Source organism: Gossypium arboreum, chromosome 13 (assembly GCF_025698485.1).
Source record: "Gossypium arboreum isolate Shixiya-1 chromosome 13, ASM2569848v2, whole genome shotgun sequence".
NCBI lineage: Eukaryota > Viridiplantae > Streptophyta > Magnoliopsida > Malvales > Malvaceae > Gossypium > Gossypium arboreum.
In genome coordinates, this window is record NC_069082.1 from 2,327,743 (window position 1) to 2,350,438 (window position 22,696).

At 30.4% G+C, this 22,696-nt stretch overlaps 3 protein-coding genes and 2 non-coding genes across 5 annotated transcripts; 2 read left to right on the plus strand and 3 right to left on the minus strand.

The window, feature by feature from the left end:
* The first annotated feature begins 4,032 nt into the window (after positions 1–4,032).
* LOC108464460 (leucine aminopeptidase) lies at positions 4,033–7,504 on the plus strand. The gene is made up of 4 exons (XM_017764773.2): positions 4,033–5,174; positions 5,260–5,493; positions 5,578–5,904; positions 6,944–7,504. The coding sequence occupies exons 1-4, from the start codon at positions 4,173–4,175 to the stop codon at positions 7,238–7,240; spliced, it is 1,860 nt and encodes a 619-aa protein (XP_017620262.2). The 5' UTR covers positions 4,033–4,172; the 3' UTR covers positions 7,241–7,504.
* Positions 7,505–10,900: 3,396 nt separating this feature from the next.
* Positions 10,901–10,972, minus strand: TRNAH-GUG (transfer RNA histidin (anticodon GUG)). The gene has a single exon. It is a non-coding gene; the product is annotated as a tRNA-His (tRNA).
* A 2,697-nt stretch (positions 10,973–13,669) lies between these two features.
* Positions 13,670–13,741, minus strand: TRNAH-GUG (transfer RNA histidin (anticodon GUG)). The gene has a single exon. It is a non-coding gene; the product is annotated as a tRNA-His (tRNA).
* Positions 13,742–15,978: 2,237 nt separating this feature from the next.
* Positions 15,979–19,983, plus strand: LOC108461562 (protein RETARDED ROOT GROWTH-LIKE). The gene is made up of 7 exons (XM_017761433.2): positions 15,979–16,469; positions 16,655–16,763; positions 17,850–18,009; positions 18,680–18,828; positions 18,905–19,056; positions 19,266–19,380; positions 19,600–19,983. The coding sequence occupies exons 1-7, from the start codon at positions 16,063–16,065 to the stop codon at positions 19,726–19,728; spliced, it is 1,221 nt and encodes a 406-aa protein (XP_017616922.1). The 5' UTR covers positions 15,979–16,062; the 3' UTR covers positions 19,729–19,983.
* Positions 19,984–21,171: 1,188 nt separating this feature from the next.
* LOC108462395 (uncharacterized) lies at positions 21,172–22,494 on the minus strand. The gene is made up of 2 exons (XM_017762342.2): positions 21,611–22,494; positions 21,172–21,515 (listed from the first exon to the last, which is right to left on the minus strand). The coding sequence occupies exons 1-2, from the start codon at positions 22,339–22,341 to the stop codon at positions 21,287–21,289; spliced, it is 960 nt and encodes a 319-aa protein (XP_017617831.1). The 5' UTR covers positions 22,342–22,494; the 3' UTR covers positions 21,172–21,286.
* Positions 22,495–22,696: the final 202 nt, after the last annotated feature.

Consider the following 22,696-nt stretch of genomic DNA (forward strand, 5'->3'; position numbering starts at 1 on the left):
TGACTTAGCTCATCACGACAAGATGAATTTGACGTTGCGATGTGTGTTCTGTCTCTATGAGTCCCATGAATTTCAATTCACAACTCCTAAAACAATGTTCATGTCTAAGGTATTTCTTGGGCCTTGAGGGCTCAATATAGGGATGATGTGTGTCCATATGAATAGTTTAGTTATGTTTATGATATTGAATGAAATTAAGTTAAATGTTTTGATTATACGATAATGCTCCATAACCCTAATTTGATGATGGAAACGAGTTAAGGGTGTTGCAGTTCATATACCAAAATTTAATCAAATTCAACCATTTGTTTCAACTAAAAATATTTTACACATTCTGTGTTTTACCTATGTACATCTCCTATTCTATACCATAAAATTTTTTTCATACCACTTTTCTTCCAACATTTGATGATGTGATGAGATTTGTTGAGATTTTTACTTCCAACAACTTGAATCTAGAGCTTTAATCCAATATTTCATCTATGCATTTAAAACATGCATTAAGTTCATGAAAACTTAGTAAGTATATCAAGAATTAAACTTACAGTTACCTTAATTAAATTTAAGGCGTCAATACTTTAAATATAACAGAATGAATTAATTAAATGATCATTAAATATTTACTTCCACTTACAATCTTATCCTATTTCACTTACAGGCTCACTATTGATTTCACTTTACACTTTTCATTTAGCCCACAATATACTCAAGCAAGATATGTAGAAAGAACATTGAAATGCACCAAAGTGCAGAATCAATTAAATGCTCTAAAGAGTCACTATCACTTATTTGCACCGAAGTGTTATTGTCACTATGCACACTTAAAGTTTCCTAATAGCATGCCATCTATATCCAACAGGTTCAAATATTGTCTACTTGAGCATTTATATTAGCAATTTTCATCGTCGTCACTTAGTAATTAATAACATATAAAACTTTACATTCTTTACAATTTAGTCTTTATTTTCATGAAAATAAATATTCACTTAATTATAACTTTGATTTCACTTAGAATTAAATTCACTATCATAAACACTTCATTCGAATTTTCAATTCGAGTGTTTTTATTTCATACTTCTAATTTTTTTACGCTCTTTGCAAATTAATCCTCTTTACACTAATTTCACTACACTTAACTTTACAATATTTCCAATTTAGTTCTTGCTAACATATAATTAAATAATCACTTTCTCCTCACTTTAGGATACATTTCACTTCCATATATTACTTCGTTTAAACATTTCATTACAAAATTTTACAATTTAGTCCTTATCATTATAAAATTTCATAATCACTATAAATCCACTTCAATATCACTTTAAATTTAACTTGCTACCATATAACACTTCAATTAAGCACTTATTCATAATATTATGTTCTACACATTAATTTTTGTACACTTTACAATTTAATCACTTATTCCATATTTTCATTACACAACATTAATTCACCTAGAAAATTAAATTAAATGAATATCTTCACTATACTTTAATCAATTTCAAATTAAATAATAACACAAATATTTTTAAGTTAATCACACAACTACTAATATAACAATTTCACATATTTTATACTTGATTTTAATAGGTATAGCAAAATTCTTGAAGTACTTGCCTCTCTTTTGTTAGAATTTCACTATTTTGCCTTTAATTTTCTTCCTTCCTCACTTTTGTCACTACCTTTACGTTGTTTCCAACACTTGCATTATTTATTCTCTTTTTCTGTTTCATGAACACATTAAATACATCATCAATTTTTTTTTTTACTAGAAATCACTTTCTCATATCTCTACTTCAACTAAACATAAAATTCATAAGAAAATGCTTAAAAATTCTTACATTGCCTCTTTAATCTCTTTGCTTTCTTCTCGATTTCTCCACTTTCAATTCTAATTTCTTGTTTCCAAGTTGATAATCAAGCTCTCTAGAATCTCTACTTCACTTTTTATTTTTGTGGTTATGGAAATTATCAATATTTTTAGTGAAAAAGGTGAAATTGATGGAAAATGATTAATTTATGAATAAATGAAGGTTTCTTTTTTTATACTAATTTTTTATAATTAAAATAATAATAAAATAACTAAATAAAATATTATTAAAATAATTAAATAATTTAAAATATCACTAATATAATGATTACAATCTAATGTTCCATATTTTATACTTCAAGGCTAAGCAAATCCAATGAATTCATCCACACATTCAATGGCATTTTGATAATTTTTTCCAAAATTATCTTTTTAGCTAAATGACCATTTTGCACTTGATCGAATTTTATATCTCCAATTATTTCCTTTCCACTTTTGGGCATTTTCACTTTTAGTGCTTTAACTTTTTAAATCTACAATTTAATCCTTCAACTTTTGAATATTCACATTTTGACCCATCACTTTTTACTTTTTCATAATTTAGTCAATCCCTCATATTTATATCTCACAACATAGTACCTTTTTCAACTTTCTCGGCATCCAATACCTTCATTTACTAACACCAATGTACATTATTTCATTTACTCGATAAATTAATTATACACATTTCGAGTATAATACTTTACAAATTCAACATAATAATTTTAGAGATGTTACAATATTCTTGTTTAAAATTAATATTTATTTACATTTAACTCAGTAGATTACATTTTTGTTTGTTACTTTCAAATATATGTTTCGATCTACTCAGAATTTGTAGAAATTATATTTATGAATGATTTTTAAAACTATATGTACAAGGAATTTAACTCTTATTGATGATTTAAAGATATGATTACAATGATTAAACTAATAACTGGTATTGTAAATTTTAACTTATAATAAAATTTAGATTAAAAATTATATATAATTTACATAGGATAAAATTTAAACTCAAAATTTAAAAAACGAATTCAAGTTTTAATTTTATCATTAAATTAATGTCTCATTGATATTAAATTTGTACCCAAAGTTCACTGATAATAGATTAAAAAGTGAGAAAGGATTGCTTAAACAAAAAAAAAATTTCACCATTTTAATAATTTATATTTTTTAATTTTTAAAAGATTAAATCAAATTTTTATCATTTTTAAAAATCAAAGTATAAATATTTTATTAATTTAAAATTTTAAAAACTTTAAAAGATCTAAATAAAAATTTTCTATTTTACAGAGTTTGAGACCCTTTCCAACCCCTATCTAGCATTGTATACTAATATATATATATATATATAAAGCATTGAAAAGATACTTTATAGCTTTATATTTTGATTATAATAAACAGGCATTAGCATTTATTCCTAAAAAAAAATCAAATTACACATTTTCTAAAGTTCCTCCAACCTATTAACATCAATCTCAGGGACAAAAATTAAAAAAAAAAAGTTGAATTTTTAAAAAAAAAAAAGAATATAACCAAGTTGATTAATCAAACAATCCTGAGAGCAAATTTTAGCTTTTCAACCTTAAAAACCGTAATCTCTAAAAGATACTTATACCAATGTCACTAATTTAATTAAAAAATATTTATTTGTTAAGAAAGGGTTGGTTTCAGATTCTCAATGAAAATATTATTTTGTATCGAAGTTTTATTTTTGTATTTGAGAAGTGTCCAATAAATTTACACAGTAGCGAAGCGTAGTGGATGATCTCCTAAAATAATAAAATTTTAATTTAAATTATTTATAATTTATAAAATTTTAAATTAATAATAATAAAATTATATTTTAGGCCCAAAATGATAAAAATTTTATTTAACAATTTAAAAATTATAAAGATGTAAACTATTAAAATAATAAAATTATATTTTATTATTATAAAATATATAATTTAATTTCACTTTCTAAAATAAAATAAAAATATTTCAAGACAATACCTCCTTTAAGAGTATAAAATTGAAGATATGAGAACCAAGACTCCAACACCAGGAGAATATTTTCATTGAAAGTCTCTAAAATTTTAATGAATTTAGAATTTAAATTTTAAAATTTAAAATTAAAAAGATAAAAGTTTTTGAAATAAAAATTTGACATTAAATTTTAAATTTTCAAATATATTTTAATAAAAACAGCAGAAATATGAAAGAACTAAATCCAAATCCCAACTTTTCTATGTTCCTATAAAAAATATTTGATTCTCCCTCCATCTTCCAGTCTATTTAGTTCCCTTCCCATTACAAATCAATTTTCCATTCCAAACCCTAACAAATGGCACCTTTGGACCCTCACTCCTTCACTGACTCTCACCACCCTTTAACCACTGACATCTCTCTTTCCCTTTACTTAGACTTCCCTTCCGCCACCATCCACGGCGTCGCTTTCTTCATCCTTAAATCCCCTCATGTCGGTCAACTTTCTTTTGATACCCGTTCCCTTTCCATTCACCAGGTCCTCTCTCCTATTACCCTTTACCCTCTCCCTTTCTCTCTTTCCTCTTCACCTGACCCTATCAAAGGAACCCAGCTTTCCATCTCGCTACCAGACGACGACGTTTTGAACTCCTTCTTCATCGTTTTCTCTACTTCCCCTTCTTCTTCTGCTCTCCAATGGCTATCCCCGCCGCAAACGTTTAACAAAAAACACCCTTTTGTTTATACTCAATGCCAGTGTATCCACGCGCGTTCCATTTTCCCATGTCAAGACACTCCCGCGGCGAGAATCCGTTACTCTGCTTTGCTCAATGTCCCTCGGGAGTTATCCGCCGTTATGTCCGCCCGCCATGTCGATAGGAGGTCACCGGTTTCCGGTGAAGGACATTCGCATTTGTTGCCCGGTGGGTTTAATTCGTTGTGGTGTTCCGAAACGAGGGTAGTCGAGGAATTTCAGATGAACCAAACTATTCCGCCGTATTTGTTCGCGTTTGCAGTTGGGGAGCTGGGTTTTAGGGAAGTTGGACCGAGGACTTGGGTTTATTCGGAGGCAGTGAATAGTGTATTGGATGCTGCGGCTAAAGAGTTCGCCGGGACGGAGGAAATGATCAGGCAAGGGGAGAAATTATTTGGGGATTATGATTGGGAAAGGTTCGATTTGCTTGTTTTGCCACCGAGTTTCCCATATGGTGGAATGGAGAATCCAAGGATGGTGTTTTTGACCCCAACTGTGATTAAAGGGGATGCCAGTGGAGCTCAGGTGGTCGCGCATGAGCTTGCTCATAGTTGGACCGGCAACTTGATTACTAATATGAACAATGAGCATTTTTGGTTGAATGAGGTAATTTTCTTATTGGTCAAATTTTGATCTTTGCAAATTGGGCTAATTTGATTTCACCTTGTTTTTCTTTTCTTTGTGGCTATAGGGTTTTACAACATATGCAGAAAGGAGAATTGTTGAGGCTGTTCAAGGTGAAGACAGGGCTATATTGAACACTGGAATTGGTTGGAAGGGTTTAAATGAGGAAATGGAGAGATTTAAAGACAATCTAGAATTCACCAAGCTTAAAAACAATCAAGAAGGAGTCGATCCTGACGATGTTTATTCCGAAGTTCCATACGAGAAAGGGTTTCAGTTCCTATGGCGAATCGAACGTCAGGTATGTTGAATGCTTTTTCCTTTAAAGTTTTAATAAATCATGTTAGTACGTCATTATGTATTTGTTTCTTTGTGGAATGTTTAGATTGGTAGACCAGCCTTTGATGAATTTATCAAGAAATATATTGCTACCTTCAAGTTCAAGTCAATTGACACCCACACGTTTCTTAAATTCCTTAAAGCTAATGTCCCTGGCATAGAGAAAGAGATAGATCTAGTGTTGTGGACCGAGGGGACTGGTATTCCACCCGATGCATATGAACCGGTATCCAATCTATACACCAAAATTGTGTCATTGGCGAATGAATTTAAACTCGGGAGGATGCCGAGGGAGGATGAAGTTGCAGATTGGCGAGGGCAGGAATGGGAGCTTTACTTAGAGAACCTACCTAAAGTTATTGAGGCTTCTCAGGTAGTACTGGTTTTCTCTTAAAGCTTCATTTTCGTATGTTTCTATAAGATGTAATGATCGTATAATGCTTTCTTGAAAGTTTTTAAGATTACTCGAGTTACCTTGTACTGCATTCCACTTTCTTTGGCTGCTGTGAGGGTTCAATATCCTTTTTGCAGAGGATGAATTTGCCTATGTTGCTGAATATAAAGCTTTACTGTTTACTCTGATTCAAGACCATTTTTAAGGTTTTAGTGTTTTTGGATGTAATCAGCTTACTTTCCCTGGTAAACTCTAGGTTGTTCTTGAAGATGAGACTTTTCTGCACACCTTTAGATTTGCCTAAATCCTGTATGTGGTGCTGCATACCATTAGATTATGCTTGGCAGGCTATTAAATTGTCTCCTGTATGTGGTGCTGCATACCATTAGATTATGCTTGGCAAGCTATTAAATTGTCTTTGTGCTGCTAAATGTCTTTTGGGAGTAAAATTACTATGGAGGTCCCTGTAGTAGAATTTAGATTGCATTTTGCACGCTCTACTCAAAAAATTGGCAAATTAGTCTTTGCATGTTAAATTAAAGAGCAAATCTGTCCTTTCTGTTAAAAATTTCATCCATTTCTATTGTTAAAATTTGACAAGGTTGATGGACTAACTAGACAGTGAAATGTGGCGTGTCATGAGTATCTCATATTGATTTACAGGAATTAATTTTTAACAGAAAGACCAATTTGCTTTATGATTAAAAGTACAGTGACTAATTTGCCAATTTTTTGAGTAGAGGGTTAAAATGAAATCTGACTCTTGGTATAGCCGTATAGGGGGCCTTCATGGTACTTTTACCGCTTCTGGGTTGCCAAACTGGGATATATTTGACATTTCTACTTTATCTTGGAAGATAGTATCTTTTGTTTTTCTTGTTTGGTAGTGTGTGTGTAGGTTTCACTAGAGCTCATGTGTATGTCTCCTTCTTTGATACAATTTCCGGAGTTGAAAACTTCAAATCATCGCATTTCATAATTGTCTCTGGTTTACAATACTGTTGTTTGTGTCATGCAGGTCTTAGCGTTGGATGAACGCTACAGGCTATCAGAATCAAAGGATTACGAGGTAAAAGTGGCTTTTCTTCAACTAGCAATTATGTCCCAGTGCAGGAATTTCTACGGCGAGGTGGAGAAAACTTTGAAAGAAGTTGGGAGAATGAAGTACCTTCGGCCACTTTATAGGGCTCTCGTACAAGGTAAAGGGAAAGAGGAAGAAAAGATTTTGGCCAAACGAGTGTTTTCGGAGGCTCGTGAGTGTTATCACCCCATAGCTCGAGGAGTTGTGGAGTCCATCTTTGCCAAGCACCTCTAAAATGGAACATTAACACTTAATGTAATAAATGGTATATAGGATTCTAAACCGAAAACAATGCCTAGAATAGAGATTCACTTGTGATGTTGTTGATAGATGCTTCTTGCTTGGGTGACATGCCTTGTTGCTTTTGGGCAATGCATGCTGAATTCTTACGCTTGAACTTCACTCTTATGTTATCTTTAACACCAGTGGAATATTGTTTCTGTTGGGATTCTTTTTCCTTTGCTAATGAAGGAATATTGGATTTGATTGGACCCAGAATATGTCGGGATATTGGTCTGGGCTCCGGAATAAGGGGTTAGAATGCTTAACCGTGTGCATGAATGACCGGTGGTTAACTCGTTTTTTTCTCTCTAATTTTTATGTTATTTTAATTTATTCAATTAAACTGGATAAATCAATCAAATCGGTTGAATTAAAAATAGATAATTTGATTGATTTGACCACATGTTCGATTTTGGAAACTTATGTAGGATAGGATTCAAGAACCAAGAATTTATAGCAAGTATGCTATGTCAAAAACACATACCATTCTTTTTTATCATTCAAACATGCATTGCCTTTTAGTTACAAACTCTTAACTGAAGAAACTTCCTTGATTCTAAACAATATTGACACCTTTGATTAGGGTTTTATAATTCTGATGTGCAGGATCCATATATATGGCAAGCAAAGGGCATACTCTATCAAAACTAATAGTTAACTTATAAGCTCAACCTTGTCTAAAAGGAAATCCAGAGAGAAAGCAAGAGAATTTAGAAAGCTCTGGATCTAAAATACACTGATATCTTATTAGATAAAAACTCGATAATCTTACAAGGTGAAATACATCTTCTTTTATAGATAAAGGAGATAGAAACCGACAAACATAGTTGTACAGACTAATAATGCATCAATACAGTACACACTCATATCTTAAAAAGCAAAAGTAAAGATTCTTAATAGTACACACTCGTGACTTATTAAGGAAAAGCAATAAAACAAAAGTGGATTCTTCAAAGTGCTTTAACTGTTGGCATTGGAATGAGGAAGCTGTGCACTGTCCATAGAGCTTCCACTATAGTTATCTCTACACGTATCCTCATCTTCATACTTATCTTCTTGAATTGAGCTATTATGAAGTCTTATTCTTTCCATCTTGACTTGGCTATGGGACGTTGGATACGCTTGGGACCATTCAGTGGGATTTGGAATATTGACTTTATATTCATGAAGTGCTTGAAGAATTTGTTGATAGGCCTAGCATAGTATCCAAGGAGCATCAATATTTGGAGGCTTGAATGTACTTTTTTTCTTGCTTGGAGGTGCTATGAATCAAAGTTTTTATAGACCTAATAGGAGAAAAATGAGTTTTTAAGTAGAATAAAGATTTACAGTAAGAAGACCTATAGGTTGAACCTTATCTTCTTCCTTAAGATAATCTATTTCATTTTTGATCTAATCAGTATTTGGACTTATATTTTATCGCTCAGATGGGTACTTAAACTAACTTCTTCAGTTTATATTGATGTAGCATTAATAGTTAATCTAGTGACGACACATGAAAACTTTTCAATATGCCATGTGATATACATAAATTAAAAAATTAAAAATAAATAAATTAATAAAAAAGTATAATATTTTTTCATATCAAGAACGAACTCGAATAAAATGGTTTTAAAATACATATGAATCTAGGAGCTCGTTTGTCTAAATTTATTCTAGATGAATTTTTTTAGTAATTTCATATATTTTAAATTTTATAAAATATTAATTTTAAGTTATCAACATTTCAAAATATATAAAAAGCTTATAATATTTTGAAAAATATATAAAAATTGTAATATATAATATATAAATTAATAAAAATAAAAATTTACAAAAAATAAAAGAATTAAAAATTACAAATTTATAAAAAATATATATAAACAATAATTAAAGTTTTGTCTAAATTATCAATATAGATAGTTCAAATACAAATAATAATTAATTACTTTTTAAGAAATTGGGAATCAAGTATTAAAGCAAACAAAAACAAAAACTTATGAAAGCCTTGAAAAAAGAAAGTATGTTTTGTTAAACAGAAACTCTGGTATCAGCTCATCCATGTGAGGCTTGTGAGCTTCTCTTTCTGCAACTATTTTCTCTCTTTCTGAGTCTTTTTTAATGTATATCCTTTTTGGGACTGACAAATCTGCTTAGAGAATAAGATTCTAGGGTCACATTTTAAATATATTAATATAATCAAATAAAAAAACAAACTAAAAATATTAAAAGAAAATTAAAATATCAAGACAATGTTTCCTACATCTTCCATTAATTATAAATGAAGAACTAACTGCTCTTTAGAAATCTAAAGGTTTATAACCATCCTTCTCATAAATGTTTCGTCCTGTGATTTTGTTAGAGCATCGATTTGTAGAAATAATGAAATAGAAAAGGTAGAGAAGATCGAACATAAACTTTACGTGAAATTTTTTTTCGAAAAAGATAAAAGTCACAGATCAATAAACGAGAGTTTGCTTCCATGAGAACCTTATGGAATAGCAAATCCACAACACCTTTTAAGTCTATTAGAAGTATCCGTCAAGGATGCTCACTTCCACCCTATTTTCAGGGTGAAGTCAGAATTAAATTATATATTTTTATGATAGTAAAAATATAATTTTATCATTTTAATAGTGTATATATTTATAATTATAGAATATTAAATCAAATTTTAGCATTTTAAAAGGGTCAAAGTATAATTTTACTATTATTAATTTTAAATTTTATAAATTATAAAAATTTAAATAAAAAAATCATTTTAGAGTAGATTGGGCCCGTGTCAGCTCCTTAGATCGGACCCCAGGGCTTATTTGTTCTTTGCATGGAGCATTAGTGATAAAGCATTAATTATGCTGTGGAGACGGGCTTGTAAAAGCCTATTGTTCTTTCTTTAAATAGACCACATCTTTTTTTTTTTTTTTACTAAAGATTTAGTACTCAAGTGAAAATTTACAATGCTTTTAAAAATTGGATTGGTAATCAAATAGGGTAGCGTATCAACTCGTCAATCCAATCTGTTTGATCGGTTTATTCAGTTCAATTAAATAAATTATAAAAAAATCATAAAAATAAAAATATTGGTTCAACTGAATTTTTTTCTTGAATTAACCTATCCAATGTCTTTCTTCAAATTGATGCTGTTACGATTTCTAGTACAATCGGTCCGATTCAACCATAAAGATTTAAGCTATCCATGTGTCAAAATTCTAGGACTCCGCATAAATATATTCATCTTTTATGAGAATTGAGAAGCTTCAGTTTTAAATATTATATATAATATATAAGATTTAATTATGTGGAATTAAAGAAATAAATTTAATTTTAAATAAAAATATTATTTTATCTATTCAATTAAACCTACCAAATTAGATAATACTCTATTTTTGGTTTTTAAATTACTGTTCATTTTATAGTAAAAGTATATTTTATATTAATATATTATAATCTATATTCTTGAATATCTATTATGTTGGTTTAAAATAATATCTATGACATTGTGCTTGGCAAAATAGAATTAAATTATAAAAAATATTAACTGAAAAATATCACAAACATATAAAATAATATATATTCATCATAATTCATATAAATGTATATATGTGTCAAAAATAAACAAAAGAAGGCATAGCATGTGGCTGCTGGGATTCGAGCCCAGGTCTCTACGGCCACAACGTAGAATTCTTACCACTAAACTACAGCCACCGCATCTGTAGTTTGTAAACTATAGAAGACCATAACTCATTTCTTTTCTGTCCGATAAAAGAGACGTTTGTAAGGATCGACTAATGTAATAAATCATAAACAAATTTGGAGAAAGAAAAAGAACTGATGAAAGATTGAAGACGAGGCACTTTCGAAAGGGTTTCTTTAGTATACTAGTTTTACAAAGTAGTTCTCCAGTAAACCAACTTAAATAATAAGAAAGTGGACTCGACTTAAATCAAGAAATCAAAAAAAATGTGAAATTGATCGAGAACTATTTTAGATAGATAAAAAGCATATATTAATCTTAAAAGAAAGGATATTGAACACAATGTTGGTGATGTGAAAATGAAGAATAGAAAGAGAAAATAGTAAAATCTTGAATATAAGTGAAATCAAGAGAAATCACGTTTACGTAACAAAGTATGGAGTAATCGCTCTCTCTTTCTAAATTCAACTAATAACCCATGGTGGGTTGGGTGCAGAGGTGATCATGAGTCGATTTAGATAAAAATGTCAAAACTCGAGTCTAATCCACATTAATTTTTTTATATTATTATTTTTATATAAAATAAATTTAAAAATATAATACAACAAGTACACTAACAACAATTATGAGAGAACGTGAATAACAAAAATTTACAAGAAAAGTAATGAATGTCAAAAGTAAATAAAAATATTAATGATTTTTAGGTTTTAGTATATAGAGATAAATTAATTTTTTATGTAACATAATTTATTTTATAAGTATTTTTTTCTCAATTTTCTGGGTAAATTTACTATTTATATCAATTTTTTATAAAGTAGTTTATTAAAATTTGTGGGGTCAATTGACCTCAAAATCTCTTACTCGGTTATATCTTATATATACTAATAATCACTTGTTTTTTAATTAATTTAACTTCTTTTATACAATATTTAGAACTATCTATAATCACATTTCATCCCTTAAATAAGAGGATTAATGCACGTAAGCACGCTCGAATCCACGTCTTTCTGCACTGACAATAATATCGATGCCAATCAAACTGAGATTCAATCAAAAACCAACATAACTTTTTTTTGAGAAAAAAATGAAATCCATTAATGAATAAAAGCTTTAAGACAACAAACAGACTAAGGATATAAACCCGAGCCATCAGGCAACCAACATAACTTTTATATCTTAATTTTTATAATTTTTATAATTTTTTACTTCATCATATATAATCTTTTCCAAACGTAGAGTAGGTGTACCAATTTTTAGTTTTTAATGAGACTATGATGGTAATTTCTTTGACTAACATGACATGAAAACTATAAGTTTTAATTCAATAGTTGGCCCTCAAATTATGTCATTTGTTTGAATTAAGTACTTAAATTATTTTTTGGTCGAGTTAAATATTTAAATTTTATTTTCACAACCCCTTACTGTGACATTTGATAATAAAAATCCTTTCAACCAATTAAAAGGTGACAGATCATTAAAATCTAATTTAGCTAGGGCCAACTGTATAATTAAGCCAAACTATAATAACATGGGTTCAAATCTCATGATTCTCGTTATCAATATGTACTTTTCTAGATTTATCAAAATATAAAAAGACTTAAATACCCTCAAAATAATATTTGTTCATTTATAAAAAGGACGTAATTTTAGTAATTTCACAACTGAGTCAAGACCCGATTAAGGGTGACACAAACTCAATCAAACACTTTATATATAAAAGTAATATTCAAATTATATTTATAAAAAAAAAACTAACTAGTAATTGAAGGCTCGGGTACATTCCTTAGACCTTACATTCCTTTATTACAAAAATACTTTTAAGTAATCTCGTAGACTGAATTGGTGTCAAGTTATGATAACACATTATATATAAGTGTGTGTGTATATATAGATAGATAGACAAATAAAGGATCCAGCATTTACACCAATAATTTTACACCATTTCAGTATATTTTTGTTAGATTAATATTTCAACGATCCAATTGTCATATTTTTATTCTATTTATATAGATCATGCATGTCAAATTTGATGTAAATTAAAATTTGCTAACTAATTATTTTATGTAAAAAACTTTTCGATCATTCAATAAAAATTAATATATACAATATTTTAGATCGATATGATAAATATATTTGATTGATTCAATAGTGGGAATCTACTTATACGAATATAAAACTAATATAATTTTATGGTATCATGACTTATTTAGCTCTCCAACTTTATAAAAACAGTTATTTTAGTTTTTTATTTAATTTTTCGCCTCTTTTAGCTTTTTAACTTGTGTTGCTTATCAAATTACCCTAATATAGATGGAAAAGTTAACGGACGTTAACTTTACTGATGTGGCATCCACATGACAATTTATGTCACGCTAGCAATTAATTAATTTTTTATATTTACAAATTTTATAAATAAAAAATTAAATGAATTTTTAATATTTAAAATAATTAATTGCTAACGTGACATATATATAAATGTCACATTATCAAAGTTAACAAATGTCAACTTTTTCATCCATTTTGAATTTAATGTAAAATTAAAATAATTTTTTATAAAATTGAAGGACCAAATAAATTATTATTCTTAATTTTATATCATTTCGTAGACTTTTATACGATTAAATTAATATTTTAGGAATTGAGTTTAATTAATTAAATCTAATCGTTGCACACCACAGAACCAAAATGACCAAAAAATGGTCGCTAATTGTGGCTGCTGGGATTCGAGCCCAGGTCTCTACGGCCACAACGTAGAATTCTAACCACTAAACTACAGCCACTTTGCTGGTTGAAAAACAGTTCATTCGCTAGAAATCATAAAATATAATTACGGGTAGTATACAATGAGCTCTTCAGAATTTTGAAATTTAGTCCTATACGTTTATTTCTAAAAATTTAGTTATCTACTTTTAGATTTTAAAATTCAAGTCAAACTATTAACACTGTTAAAATTATTTTATTGAATTCATTTTTATTACAACGTTATTTTTTAGTTACATTACTACGAAGTGAGTATTAGTTTTATTTCAAAATTTCACCACTAACAAATTTAACAAAAAAAAAAAAGAAATTAACAATGTTCACAATTAAACTTAAATTAAATCTAAAAATAAAAGACTAAATTCTTAGAAATAAAACTACATAAAATAAATTCCAAATTTAATAAATTTAAATTATGTAAAAGCTTCAAATTTGAGTTTTTTTTAACAATTCTATAAATTTTACTAAATTTTACTTTCGTAAATTTTCAACACCAGCACTATGGTTGGGCAATGTGAAATATTAAGTTGGTGGTAGTGCTATTTACTAAGTTTATATTTATATAATATTAATAAAATAAAACTAATTTACAAATTGGGTTGCAATTATTAAATAAAGTGAGGGATTCTCTTTTACTGATTGATGTGTTGGATTAAAATCCTCAATTATGGACGCATATGTATAATGCATAATGCTATTATAAAGTGTGATACAAAATTAAGTGACCAATTATGTTATAAGTGTTATAGGTATTAAAGTGTCATAGAAATAATGTGTAGATACCATAAGTTGTATTTATAATTTGATGAGGGGTCAAATTATAAATACCCAAAATTGATTTAATAATAAGTTATTTAAAGAGGTAGTGGTCCCAAGAACTAGGGTTATCTCGTATTTCTTTTTCATCCCCATCAGAGAGATATACTAGGAGAAAAACTATTTACTTGGAAGATCAAAACTTTCTGGGTGATCTCAAACAATAGATTTAGATACTCTTTCGCATATAATATTATTCTTAATTTATTTTTGATGATCGACATAACAGATATTGATTTATTAAATTTTATATTAGATCTTATTTTTACTATTATAAAATAATACAATCACTTATAAACAATATTGGAGAAGAAAAAAAAAATGAAGAAAGATTGAAGGCAAGGCACTTTCAAAAGGTTTCTTTAATATGATAGTTTCTTGTTACGGTACAAAGTAGAACTTTATTATGTTGGACTAAGCTTGGTGAGGATAAGCTAATAGGACCGGACCTGATTCAAGAAACCAAAGTAAAGGTGAAGTTGATAAGGAATTATTGAAAATTGCTTCTGATAAACAAAACTCATATGATGCGTTTAAAAAAGGGATATCGAATATAATGTTGGTGAAAAAAGTATTTTTGAAAGTGTTACTGTGGAAGAAGGTTTAAATTTAGTGGAAACAACAAGCTAAGTCGAGGCTTATTGGTGCGTATGAGATCCTTGAATGTATTGGCCTAACCTACAAATTAGCTCTATTATTAGAGTTAGAAAAAATTCACAATGTTTTTCTTGTTTCAATATTGAGAATATATAGGTTTAATACTTTTTATGTAATCACTTTTGATACGGTTGAAGTTTAATTAGATTAGACATACGAGGAGGAACTGATAAAGACCTTAGCTCGAGAAATCAATGAATTGAGAAACAAAAAGACTTATTGGGTAAAAGTTTTATGGACAAATCATAATGTCGAGAAAATCACTTAGGAGAGTATAGAAGTAATGTGACATAATATCTTCAATTATTTAATTTAAGTAGATTTTAGGGATGAAGTTTCTCAAGAGGAGGAGAACTGTAACATCCCCAAAACTCGCGGAATTTGATAACGACACTATTCTAAAGCATGGATAGTAACTCTAGAATATTTACGCTTAAACTAAATACCTTGAAATGGAGTAGCTAATGGTAAAAATAGTTGAGGGACTGAAATGACAATTAATTACCGTTCAATTGAATAAGGTAGAAGGATGTAAATGGAAATTATACCATGGGTAAATTTTTCACGTCAAACATCATGTCATCATTTTTTCTACAAAAGCTATCATATTATCATTTAACAACCCTTTAGAGATTTCACTGGAAAAATATATTTCAAGAATTTACTTTCGATTAAAAATTTAATTAATTTCGATTTTCATTTAAAAATTTGATTTTACATCTAATTAAATCGGTTTAACCATACTAAAATGAGAGATGTTAAATATGTAAATATTATTAAAAATGTTTATAAACAACGCCTACGTAGGTATATAAAATGTGCAAAGGCAAAGGAGCAAGTCCCTGTTCGTCTAAGCACAAAAAAAGCAATGTGGCGTTCCATTCGCCAACTCCCTTCTTTCTCCGTCCGTACAACCAGTACCCAAACGCTGCCTTACTCTTCCATTCTCTCTCTCTCTTCACCTCTCCCTAAACCCCAACCCTCCTCTTTCTTCTTCGCTCCCGCTAAAACCCTACGATCCGCCGCCACGTCATATCCCTCCTCCATCATCTTATGGACATTCAACAGAGGTTGCTGCAACGCTACCCGAAGTATCGCCGTCAGGTGCATTTCCTCGTTCCCTACTCCGCAACCGGAAATGGTGGTCGATTGGAACGACGCCGTTTCCTGCTCGGAAGTCGGAGATGGTGTTGAAGACAAAAACGGCGATGATGGAACGTTGGAAGAAGGCACTAAACGCTCTATTCCAGTTCGAGCTTATTTTTTCTCCACCAGGTTTTTGTTAATTCAATTGTTTTTTTTTTCAATTAATTGTTGGTTTTTTAATGGAAAATGATTAGAATCATTTTGTTCTCGAAAGCTCCTTTTTTATGCTGGTCGAACTTCTGAATTCTGATATTAAACCCTAAGTTTATTTACTTATTATACACTTCAATTTGTTTTTTTTTTTTTGGGTGTAGTGTGGATTTAAGAGGATTGGTGGAGCAGAACAAGCAGAATTTTATACCGCCGACATCACGAATGACTAATTATGTAGTTCTTAAGTTTGGAGATCTTTCTAGTTCCTCTGTAAGTTAATTTTTAACATTTATTGCTAAGATCGGTTACTCTAATCAATTACAATTTTGTATGATGATATATATATTTTGAAATGCTTTCTAATCACTGATAGTGTTTGTTTCTTGTGTAAAATATTTTTTTGAAGCTAAATTTATTCATTTATTTTATTTCACATAACTGTGACAATCAGGGTAAAAAAATTAGCTATTTTATAGAGGAAAAGATAGTGAGTTTGAATTGGTGGTAACTGCCTATGAACCAACAATGAACCCTTGAAATGAGATTATGCTTCTTGAGTTTCAGCACTTACTTAAAGTTAGGGTTTTTTGAGGGTTTCTCGAAAACAATGTAGGGAGGAACTTGGTTCTGCTATGTATTGTTGCGACTGCCTTTTTATTTAAAAGGGTTTAACTGTTTATGTATCAGGTGTTTAGGACGGATTAGGATTCTGTTGTTTTCAGTATGGAGAAAGTTGATGAAAAGCTTTCTCTGTTTTTCTTCTAGGGATGACGTATTTGAGATATTGCAAGTAAAACCGAAAACTTTTAGTTACGAATATCATTCCTCTTAAGAAATATTGGAAAAGTTGAAGAATAAGGAACTTCCTTGTCTCACCTGGTGTGCAAAACTTAATAATGCTTGCTATAATCCAGATTTAATTTTAAGATGTGTCATATTGTTGTTTATACATTTGCAGCTTGTTTGCTCTCTATCTCCTTTTGGATTCAAGTGGCATTTATCTCTAAGCCTTCTGAGTTTCTTTTAGAGCTTAAATTACAAAATGACAACAAGAGGAACGTGTACAAATATATGGTTTTCATCCTATAAACAGCCATATGTGAAAATGTTTCTCGACAGATTTTAAATTTTTTTATGAAATTTCTGTATAGATGTGAGATTTGCCATCATCGTATGAGCATTCCCATACTCCTGGCTATGTTTTCTAGAAAGCAATGTCTCTAACATTTAAATGACGCATCTTAGTATTCTCTGGTCTCTTTTCATATACATGTGTGTATGTGTTTGTTTCTGGATTGTTCATGTATGAGTAATCAAGTAAAGTGTGTTCTTGAATTGATAAGTTCCTTATTTCAGGGTCCTGGTGTTTTCACAAGTGGAAGCGATTGCTGTTTCATGGTGGTATTCCAGTATGGTTCCATTGTTTTGTTTAACGTTCATGAATGTGATGTGGATCAGTATCTTAAAATTGTTGAAAAACATGCATCAGGATTGCTTCCTGAAATGAGAAAGGATGGTGAGTTTGTAAATTCTTATTTATCACTATTTTACAATTACGCGTAATTTGAAGTAGCTGGGAATAGAGACCGACGACCATTAAAAACCAGTACATATACATAGGATAATTAATGTGGTCATCATGCAAATGAGTTCCTTGGTTGGCCATGTCCTTTCTTTTTTATTTAGCACGGTAATACAAATTCCTTTCGCCATCTATCTCCATACCCTCTTCCTGTGAAGGATTGATTTGAAGTCGTGGAAAATCAATGGCTTAATTATCTTTTGTCTATTGCCCTCATGTATTTTCCTCAACTATATTTTATTTTTAATTTTCTATTAACCAGATTTCTTGCCAGTTCCTTTCTCTCTTGCTTATGCATGCCCCACACTTACATTCTCTAGGTATGTTGTGGTTTCTCATATATATGTTACCATATGCACATAATTACATATACAAGGGCATGTGAAATGGGTTTTGGTGGGAATGTCATTTTCCGTGTATTTCTTCTTGGTAAAGATTTTCATTCACTTGATGCTATATTTTATCATTCTGTTTTTGATGAAACATTTTTTTCTGAACATATTTGGGTTAATCATAATAATTTTTCTGCATTATGACCTTGTTGTTAGAGCTAGATCTGTTGCAATAGAGTTTTTGTTTTTTTTATTGTGTTTCAAACTTGCAGAGTATGAGGTAATAGAGATGCCTACTCTAAACACATGGATGCAAGCTGGGTTGGATTACATTATGTTGCAGTTCTTGAATATTGATGGAATCCGTACCATTGGGAGTGTTCTTGGTCAAAGTATTGCTCTTGACTACTATGTGCGCCAGGTGTGTAGTACTATATTGTCAACCTCTATTTTTGAAGTATTTAGCTTGATAATGACAATCAATACTTCTTCCTTAGGTTGACGGGATGGTTGCAGAGTTTACCGACATAAATCGTGGGATGGAAAAAACAGGAACATTTACCATGGACAGCAAAAAACTTTTTCAGATAGTTGGAAAGGCAAACTCTAATCTTGCTGATGTAATTCTTAAGCTCGGACTTTTTGAGAGGTAACTTTTTACAGCCCGTTATTCAGAAGGTAATCGACCCCCAATATGTATTATGACCATAGAACTTTGTATAGGGCTACTATTTCCAAATTAATTTGTAATAATCCATGATATTCTGGGTTCATCTAATAGTGGGACAAAAGTACCAATAGGAATGTATCTCTTGGAGTGTTACAATTTAGCTCATGTGTTTTTCTTGGTTCTAACAGATCGGATATCGCTTGGAAAGATGCCAAATATGCCATAATATGGGAATTTCTACGAGACGAATTTGAATTAACTCAAAGATTTGCAAGTCTTGATTTTAAGTTGAAGTTTGTTGAGGTATGATATTTCTCTCTTACTCTCTTACACTTATATAATGTATATACATAAATGATATTCTTTTATGGTAAAACCGTATAATGTATATACATAAACATATATGCATGAAAACGAAGTCGTCATAAATGATCATTTATGGTAAAATCGTATGAAATATTGTAGATTACATAGCTTCCAAGTTCTCTAACATGTGACATCCTTTTCTCTTTGCCTTTGCAGCACAACATTCGGTTTCTTCAAGAAATTCTTCAAAACAGGAAATCAGATTTTCTGGAGTGGCTCATCATCGTGTTGATAAGCGCCGAAATCGTTATATCCCTTTACGACCTCATCAAGCGGTCGCTATGACACCCTTGGACAGGGGTTAGTAATTTTTCACATCGATATTTGTAGTAATTGCAATTCATAAAGAGACATTAGTGAGAAAGCGGTTTCCGAGCAAAGGTGACTGTGATGTACATTTACTTTCTCTAGTTAGCTTTTTGCTTGTAACGATTAGATTAATTACATGACCATCTAGTTTGTTGTAAATGATAAGGGTTCATACATATTTGACTTTCATATATATTTTGACTTTCATTTTCCTTTTTTCAGAAAACAAAATCTGAGTTTCTTTTTTTTTCTGAATTTAGTAAATAGTTAAATTTTGATCTTGGTATTAAGAACATTGATGGATTTAAGGAACTGTTCATCATTTCATATTATTTTCCTTTTAATGCTGAAGTGAAACCTTGGCATTCAATTGCCCCATTAACTGAATCTGGTTTTAACCTCTAATCTTTTAGCTTTATATTAAAAACAATGTTAAAATATGCTATAAGCACCTAATACTCTTCTCAAATTTGAAATTTAGTCTTCATATTTTTAATTTTAGGAGTTTAGTCCATCTATTTTTTGGATAATTTAGGTCCAACTATTAACATCGTGAAGATTATTTCGTTACAATGTAACATTAATAAATTTAACAAAAAAAAAGTTAATAATTTAATCAAATATACATGCATGTAGTAGGGTATAAGTCTTATTTTGAAAAATTTATTAAAGCATCTCGTACAACCCCATAATATTATTAATTAATTAGTTAGCAGACATTTAACAGTTGACATGACTTAACCAAATTCTATGTTATATCTCATGCATACCAGGCACATGTTTGTATCCAAATCACACAAAACATCTAAGGCTTACCTCGATGACTAGCGACTCTTCCACCTGCACTTACGAATTAGTCAAGCTATTAATCAAAACATTCATCAAGTAATCATAATCTATCATTCAATTATCTATCTAAAGCACTAGTAAAACTTCCAAATTAAACCAATTAAATAGTCTATAGCGTCCAATTACAACTCGACAATTGTAACTAAGTCTAATTTTAAATCTCATAATTTAGCCCCACATTGCTTTTCTTATTGGGTTTGGGAACACAACAACATACTTTGGTGTAGCATCGTTATGGATCACTTGCACACTATATCACTGCAATATTATAAAAGAGTGTGTAAGTTTATAAAAACTCAGTGAGTAGTTTGACATACTACATTTAAACTCCTATGCATAGGCTAAGGTAAAATATGCGAACCTCTACTTAATTAATATGCGAACCTTGATTTCTTCTGTGCAAATCAATTTTTTTTTTTAATGTGTTGTGTATTTTCTTCTACCACTAAAAACACTTTTATCACAATAAGAAAACAATTGGTCTAACAAATAAATGTAGTAAAGGCAAATCCTTTAATTTACAAAAATATTGACATACTATTATAAATAAGGTGCAACTTCACTACAATATTTTGGTTCAAATTAATACATCTTCATTAAAAATTATATTATAGTTTTAAAACAACAATACTGTATAACAAAACTGATCTTTGAATGGTGAGCATCCAAAGAATAGGACCAACTTTCATTGAAGATAATGGGATTCCACCTTTGAAGGCGATGACTTATGGTTCTTACGCACATACTTACGAGCCCAAACATGCTTTCCATTGATTGAGAACTTAGCTTTCTGCTTCCCATTCAGTATCATTTCAATGTCTGAACCATAGTTCACTACCAACTTTGCATATAATGGCTGCTCCCCTTCAACCACTTCTTGCATCTCAATTCCTTCAAAAATTTTCCCAAATTTCCTATTACACCAACATCACATTATCACTATCAAAACTAAATAAATTCTATTTCATATATAATTAAGGAAAAAAAAAATAAACACATGTATAAACACCTGGTGAAGAAGTCTCTCACTTCAGCCTCAGAAACAGAGTACCCTTTAGAGAATGTTAAGAAAACAGTTCTATCATCTGCTTCAACTTCTTTATTTTCTTTCTTCTTACCATTATTCTCTTCCAAGCTTTTAATGTTAATATTATGTATACCTTTCCAGAGATCCTCCATTTCATTGCTCCTTTGAGCTCCAATGAGAAAACCCAAATTTGGCTTCAAATTTTGCTGATTTCCCATCTTCTTCTCACTATAAACAGGCATAATCAATGGATCATGAATCAATTTCATTATATCATCGAAGGCTCTTAAACAAATGTGGCGAACAAGTTGAGTGATCCTACAAACAATCTCGACACGATTTTCGTGAAAGAAACGGAGAGAAATTTCGTTGCCGGTTAACTTTCGAATCAACGGGATTGTACATTTATCGTCATGGAAATGACTGAAAGGGAACTCGTCGGTGTTTAAACAAATCAAGCATTGGACAGCTTCATCGGCTAATGCATTGATGAGTGGATCAGACCAGGGTTGGATATTGTAAACAAGGTTCAGACCAGGGGTACAACTATAGTTTTCGAGCCAAAGGAATAGAGCCATGACGTGCATTGACTCGAAGGGTTGGCGTTGAAGGTTCAAAACAAGCCTGGAGAAGATGGCTCGGTCTATGGTGTGGAACAGCTTGAGTTCTTCCAAGGAAATTGTGTGGTTCATTGAAGATGAAGATGAGTCCATTGTTGGGTTTTTTCTGGAGGGAATGGGGAAATTGGGTTGTTAATGAGAATTGATTTAGGGGATTTAAATTTATAGAAGGGAAAGGGCGCCATGGAAGAAGGGTTGAGAGTGATGAGTTGGGAATTCTGAAGAGACGCCATGTTTGAGGTTTTTGGCAGAAATGGAAGGTGTGAGAGGGGTTACTTCATTAAGAGTTTTGGAGGCAACGGTCATATATTGAGCAGAGGCTTCGTTTGGTTTAAAGAAAAAAAAATCATAATTTATCAAAATTATTTGGCGGCAACAATTACAAAACATAACCCCAATGTCTAAAGTTTTATAGAAACATGACAAATATTTTTTAAAATAAATATAT

Excerpts from the sequence above, each read along its gene's own strand:
- LOC108464460 (XM_017764773.2), top strand. The coding sequence starts at position 4,173 with ATGGCACCTTTGGACCCTCACTCCTTCACTGACTCTCACCACCCTTTA. Across the intron at positions 5,494-5,577 it reads TATGGCGAATCGAACGTCAG|ATTGGTAGACCAGCCTTTGA; the intron begins GTATGTTGAATG and ends TGGAATGTTTAG. Across the intron at positions 5,905-6,943 it reads AAGTTATTGAGGCTTCTCAG|GTCTTAGCGTTGGATGAACG; the intron begins GTAGTACTGGTT and ends TGTGTCATGCAG.
- LOC108461562 (XM_017761433.2), top strand. The coding sequence starts at position 16,063 with ATGTGGCGTTCCATTCGCCAACTCCCTTCTTTCTCCGTCCGTACAACC. Across the intron at positions 18,829-18,904 it reads TTGACTACTATGTGCGCCAG|GTTGACGGGATGGTTGCAGA; the intron begins GTGTGTAGTACT and ends CTTCTTCCTTAG. Across the intron at positions 19,381-19,599 it reads TTAAGTTGAAGTTTGTTGAG|CACAACATTCGGTTTCTTCA; the intron begins GTATGATATTTC and ends TTGCCTTTGCAG.
- LOC108462395 (XM_017762342.2), bottom strand. The coding sequence starts at position 22,341 with ATGGACTCATCTTCATCTTCAATGAACCACACAATTTCCTTGGAAGAA. Across the intron at positions 21,516-21,610 it reads GTGAGAGACTTCTTCACCAG|GAAATTTGGGAAAATTTTTG; the intron begins GTGTTTATACAT and ends TTGGTGTAATAG.